Source organism: Penaeus vannamei, chromosome 34, assembly GCF_042767895.1.
Source record: "Penaeus vannamei isolate JL-2024 chromosome 34, ASM4276789v1, whole genome shotgun sequence".
In the NCBI taxonomy this organism is placed as follows: domain Eukaryota; kingdom Metazoa; phylum Arthropoda; class Malacostraca; order Decapoda; family Penaeidae; genus Penaeus; species Penaeus vannamei.
Window position 1 is genome coordinate 7,941,354 of NC_091582.1, and position 6,770 is coordinate 7,948,123.

The window sequence follows — 6,770 nt, forward strand, 5'->3', positions numbered from 1 at the left end:
ATAGCTTTAAACATATTTTGATCTTATTTCAAGATCTGAATGTGCATTAGACTAATTTTCTTGTGATGTTGAGAGATGCTTTTTCCTTCCTTTGTAATTAACTCTTGTTAGAGGAAGAATTTGGCCTTCCTTTTTTCTTATTAGTACTTGTGTTACAGATGTGTCTGTTCCAGCACCAGGAGAAGGTACCGAGCCTCCTGCAGAGGTTACTTCTGTTGAAGAGGTGATGTCCACAGCAGCTACTCCTCTGATGCAGATGTTCCCCTCGGCAACATCCAGCGAAGAATCGTCCATCAGGCAGAGGACAACGTAGGTCTTTTTGTTTTTTGTGTGAAATAGTGAAACTTGTAAATTGCATATAGACTGCTTACATTTTGATTTTAGAGGTAATGGTACTGTAAAACTTTTAATAGAATGCTATATACCTTTGTATGTGAAATTACATTATTAAGTACTTTGAAATCAAGGAATAGACATTTTATTTTGTCACATTAATCCCCTAGGCCTGGAAGCAATGCTGGGATACATGGGCTTGGTCGTGTTCAGCTGACAGTCAAGTATGGTCCAAGGAACAATCTCATCATTGTTGTACATCAGATTGAGTGAGTAAATATATTTGGTAAATAGGAAAATATAAGATGTCCTTCTCAGAACAGGCATTATTCCAGATGAGATTCACACTGAAATTTGTTTTGCTGAATACACACAATTAATGTTGGATTGTATTGTTCTGTGAATTTTTCTATTAAGATTATTTACAAAATAAAACCATTTACCTCCCAGGAATTTGCCAAAGGAGGAGGATGGAGAGCTGCCTGATCCCTATGTGAAGTTATACCTTCTACCAGACCGCTCAAAAGACAGCAAGCGAAAAACTGATGTCATCAAAGATGACTGCAATCCCAAGTATGATGAGCGCTTTGAGTATCCTATCCCACCCAATGAGCTCACACAACGCACCCTGGAAGTTAGTGTCATCAACAAGAAGGGACTTCTTTTCTTGCAACGATCACCAAAGATGGGTCAGGTGAGGAAAATATTTTGCTACTTTCTGCTTTTTTATACAAAATATGAAACACATGTGTATCTCTTAAAAACACTTGGAAGCCAGTTCAGTCTCGTTATTTATTTATATATTTTTTCCATGTTTTATTCTTGTTTATATGCTGTGGAGAAATTAATTTAATGTGTAAAATAAAAATACATATTACTTCACCTTTTAATTTTTTAGAATTCAAATTATGAGTTTTGTTGAGATAGAAGATATTTCCAAGAATAATTTGAGATGGCATGAACTTTTTCTGAAGCTTTCATTTATTCATCTACTGTAGTATTCATATGCATCTGCATATATCTTAAGTAATATATCAAGAGTAATCAGGATTAGCTGATTGTTAATGATGTTCATTCAGTCACTTCTTTCTGTTTTCAGGTCAGATTGGACTGTGGCCTCCTTGACTCCAGCAAGATGACCCAGTGGTATGACCTTGCTCCAGCAGCGGATGATGATGAGGAGTGAGGACGGCAAAGTGTGCTAGGCCGAGTCGGAAGTTGGCGAGGGAGCCTTCGCCGAATTACTAAGCTAGCTGATATCGCTAAGAGTAAAAAGAAAAAAAAAGTATGATTGTTTAAGCTAGCTTCAAATGCTTCTATGGATGTATGATTTTCTCGCAAAACAGATAGTACAGATAGCATATGTTTAGATAGTGTTTTGATTTGATTATTTTGAAACATGGGAATGGTGAGGCAAGAATACAGGCTGATGAACAGTTAATTGCGAGACAAGGAAAATGCAGATCATAACACACAAAGAAAATTTTACCCATGCAATGCCTGGAATGAGCAAACACACTTGGCCTGCACACTTGGTCGTACAATAATGTTTATTGAGGGTTACATTGATACCAGAATCAATGAAAAGCTATTTGGTAGAACAGCTTATAGGCTACTAATTAATATTTTGTTCTCTCTTCTGTAAAATCCCTTTTCCTGCTGCTGAAGTTATGGCACTTGACACAAATAATGAAATTGGAACTTTCATCCATTCTCTTTATAATGAGTTTAGGAAGTAGATGAATATAAATTGAAATTATGGAATCCTTGTTTTTTCTTTTAGGTATCACCACAAGTTAGTTAAAAAAAAATAATTGTAAATTTCAGTATTGTGTGGCCTTAATTAGTGTGTTCTTCAGTCCAGGGTTATTTTTATATTTGCCTTATAGTTAACAGCACAAATAGGAGCTTTTACAAGTACTTGCATTTTACTTTAGGTTAGTTTTTTATAGAAAGTAATTTTCCAAGCTTATTTTTGTTATTGTCATTCATAAATTTCACCATTCACTGTGCCCATCATTCAAAGAAAAGAAAAAAAGGTGGGTGCTCTTGCATCTCTCACTCATCTCCCTAGTATATATTATGGTTGTGTGTAGGACATGGTAGACAGGAAGAGTGGATTGATATCCCATAGGCCTGTGCGTGTTCATTCTTTAGTAATCTCATAGTTTTACCATTTAGTTCAGATTTGTGTGCCAATTTGATAGCCAACTCTGGCTGTTCTTTAAATGTGTCCTGCAGTTATTCTCTTTTTCACACATTGCAATAGTAACTTAATGTTTGCTTGTATTGTTATATTGTACTGATTTATGGAGCTTTAGCTGGAAAAAAATATAAGAAAAGGTTTAAATATGAGTTTTATTATATATTTTTTGCAGCAAAATATCTTTCTCAGGAACAAGAGAAGCAAATGGCTGCTGTGTAGATGTATATTGAGAACTGTGAAAAAAGCTTACTTTCCTAAAAGTAAACATGTAAGGAAAACATATAAGAAAAAAGAAAAGGTAATTCTCAACAGAAAAGAAACAAGGATTTGGTTAACCAGTCAGAAAGCACCATTCATTCCAGAATGGAAAATTTAAACTTTGCTAGAGAGCTTTGATATTCATTGAAGACAAATTACAAGGTAATAATGCAATGCTTAGAAATGATGCAAACTTTGTCTTTTCATTACTGACAAGGTGTGAAGCATTATTTGGACAGCTTATAAAGCTTGAGGAGAATAGAAATTACAGAAATGACAGCTAAGGCAGCAAGATATTTATTATCTTTCGTACTTGAATGGCGCTAAAGCATGACTAAATATGTTTCCCAGTAATGTTTGATTTTTCATGTGCCATGATCACATGGTGGAAGTTCTTATTATAAAACTTTTAATATTGTATTTACAAAGTTTTGTTGCATTTTGCTCTACATCCCATCCAGACATTCAGATAATGTGAGTAATTACATTGTGTTTTGGGGCTTAGATCATGTAATAACTTTTTTATTGTTACTTTTTAGGGAAGAATTATCTTCAACAATTAACTTCATACCAGTGTTTAGAAAACCTAAAAAGGAGTATATGCTAAGTATTGACCGAGAATATACAACCGACACTGATAGTCATCCCATCAGTTATAATAAGTGGTTTATTAAATCCAGTAGGGCAATAGGGTTTCTTTCTAATTGGTGCTATAGTATTTTAGTGAGGAATTTTGCTGTTGATCTTTTTCAGTGTTAATAATTGGTAGTAAAATTAACATAGAGAGACAATGAATTACTTAAAATATAATGTTATATGCATTATAAATTTGCCTTGCTATATTAAACGAAAAATAAGACTGCCTTTAGTGTATAGATTATGTACAATATATTAAATATTTATCTGTTAGATTTATGCAGCTTGCATTGTTTATGCCAAGATCTGAAAATGTAGTTGCTATATACAATTTATTTTGCTAAATTTGGCCCTTTGTGGTAGGCTTCAGCCGATTGACAAGCCCCTAATAATGAGATATTTTTTCTTCTTTTAATCATTAATTATTTTAATCTCGCAATGTGGTGTATTTGCAAAACACACTTAAATTTACAGTGATATAAATGTTCCGAGTTTCTGAACGTGTTGCATAGCGTGCAGTCAAAAGTCATAGGTTATATTATAGAAAAATCTGTACAGTTACAAGTAAAACATAATCTTGAATGGTATGCCTTATTAAAAGTAGTTATTTTAGATATTTTGTCCAAAAAGAGCTTGATGAAACGTATTACCGATCTATGCTTGTAACAGAGTAAATCAGGATATGCTTTAGCCTACATGCAGATGTGTGGATGTTTACGAGTACTCATGTGTTTACAAAGGTGGGTGACTGTGTGTGCCTGTGTGTGTGCATGCAGATACAGAAATATATGTTTGTATAAGCTTTACTTGCATTGTTTATTTATACAGACATATTTGTGCACATCTTTCCTTTATTTTGTATTTTCAAAAGTCACTGAAAATTGTACTTAAGAGGTTCAGGTTCATATTATATATCTACCAAAAGATTACTCTATTGCTTCTTTGATTGTTGAATGTTATATGGATGGAAAAGATCTTAGATATATTGGTTTCTGCAATTATTTGGTGCTAAATACAGCCACCAAAAACAAAGTTTTGTGTTATTGGTTTTCTTGATTAGTGTGCTAATGTTGGAATATTTCATTTTTGGGAAACCTGTTTTACTTACAAAAATAAAATCTACCACTAAGAAAACACCTTAAAGGACCCACCAAGAACGCTGCTTTTAGAAATGGGGAAAACAATGAAGAAATGTACTTTAAGACTTTGTTATTGGTCCAAAAATGTGGATGATCGTGAATTCCCAGGATGTTATCAAGAAAAAAAAAAAATTGATTATTAAAAAAACACTGATTATTTTATTCATAAGCCCAATATGAATCCTCTGATATTGCATATATACTGTAAGCTGTAAACTAACAACTATGTACCAAAAAATTCTACAACCTGATGTGTCTATTTTAACTACTACTTTGTGATAATTGTCCTGGTGAAGGTTATTATAGATGAATAATAAAGCTTTTTCAAATTTATATTCAAATTATTTTCTTATCCCTAAGAGATATGAATTACAGAGATAGAATACAGAAAATAGAACTTCCGACAATGCAGGAAAGAAGGAAAAAGGGTGACACTATTATGCTATAGATAGGAGCAGTAAAGTTGAATAAATTTTGAAAATAAGAACTTGACACAGTAGAAGGTTGAAAGTAAAAGAGGAAATAAGGATGTCAAATTCAGTTTTCCTAGCGTAACTACTGAAACATGGAATAATATCCAAATAAGGTGTGTGCCAAATGTAAAACGTACAATGATTATTTAAATGTACCCCCCCCTATCCACAAACATCGCCTTACGAGCCAAAAACTTCCATACCCGGGGAATTTGCCTCCAAGCCCCACTTTATCACTATATTTTGAATATGCCGCTAATTTTCAATAAATGATAAATTACTATTGCACATGAGATCCCGAGTTAGGTAAAAGAAACGCACATACACACACTGTATCTAACGGTTGTTTTAGTATTTTATTTACACATAAATGATCCACAGGGGAATCATAGGTAAAGTCCAGAGTTGGACAGGAACAGAACTACTAGACTCGGGTTACATGGTCATCTCTTAGAACTATTGTCAGTTAAAGGACGGACCCTCAGCCAACCATTCTTAAACCATTTGCCCTCCGTGTACCTGTTGCCCTAAAGCCAGGAATAATTAAAAACTAGGCAACTAGGATCATCTATTGATGAAGGTTTTTGAGTTACACATGATCTAACAAGTTCATCTAAGTTCCACTGGCCATGCACCTCAGCCAGAAAGTACTGAGGCATTGATATGCCATCAGCTCAAACAGTAAATACTAGCTAAGAGCATGGACTCCTTCATTAAAGCTATGCCGCACAGGATATGAACCTGCAGACAGACTAGAAAAAATGACTTTAAAAATTCAACCAAGATGAGAAGCCTTGAGATGCGTAGCGGCAGAGAGGTAAAGAGAACCCCACCTCTAGCTAGATGACTCCCAGATGTCACAGGATGTGAACTACTGGCACTCCATACATCATTACCAAGAGGCGTTGTAGTCCTTTTCAAAGAGTAAGACTTGGGTCTCACGTGTGTGGTATATACGCACCATTGCCCATACTCATTACTGTCGTGAGCACTGGGCGCGCCAGTCGTCACTTTGTTGCACTTTTTGCAGGAACAGGTACATACACTTTTCCTCATACAGGTATCACCCACCACAACTGCCGGGCTGGTGAGAAGCTTAGGTAAATCTGGGAAAGCATGAAGTAATAACCATAACCCGAGGCAGTGGGGGGTCTCGCTTCACATTGGTGATTCGTTGGCTGAATTGCGTGGATCCACAACTGTTGTCTACATACATACCACACGACCATACTGTAACAGGCGTACTCATCAAGACCATGCGGATCTGCAAGCGAGGCTTCACAGGCACCAAAAATTCATGTGCCGCGACAAGCTTTTTAGGAATGCACTTGCGATTCGTATCTATGAAGGGTTCCTGCTCTGAAATACCCTTTACAGTATCAAATATAATAGTTAAGAGACTATTAAATGCAATCATATTGCTCGATAATAAGCTATATTAGCTAACCATTATGATTGAAAAAACAAAAGGAGATAGCGATATAAGAGAGAATACATAAGCAGCACCACCAATTACCTGCGCAATGTCTTCTACCCCCGAATGATCTAAGCTAAATGTTGGGGCAAGATTTCTCATATGAAGAAGCTTGGGGGGGGGGGGTCATTATGATCTGATCAATGGTAAAAACTCGCTACAGTTATGTATTTGCCAGGTACAGTCAGAAACTGTTTTAGCTTACTTGTGTATATGCACACATCAATGATCTTTGAATGAAACACCCTTCC

At 35.3% G+C, this 6,770-nt stretch overlaps 1 protein-coding gene across 6 annotated transcripts in view; it reads left to right on the forward strand.

Moving 5' to 3' along the window:
* Esyt2 (extended synaptotagmin-like protein 2) overlaps window positions 1-4,905 on the forward strand; it is a 103,952-nt gene extending 99,047 nt beyond the window's left edge. For all 6 annotated transcript variants that reach the window (XM_070145527.1, XM_070145528.1, XM_070145529.1 and 3 more), the window contains 4 exons: window positions 159-309; window positions 504-602; window positions 784-1,027; window positions 1,433-4,905. In XM_070145527.1, coding sequence (XP_070001628.1) covers window positions 159-309; window positions 504-602; window positions 784-1,027; window positions 1,433-1,519 — 581 coding nt within the window. In that variant the 3' untranslated portion in view covers window positions 1,520-4,905. The remainder of the gene's footprint in view (window positions 1-158; window positions 310-503; window positions 603-783; window positions 1,028-1,432) is intronic.
* The last annotated feature ends 1,865 nt before the right edge of the window (window positions 4,906-6,770 follow it).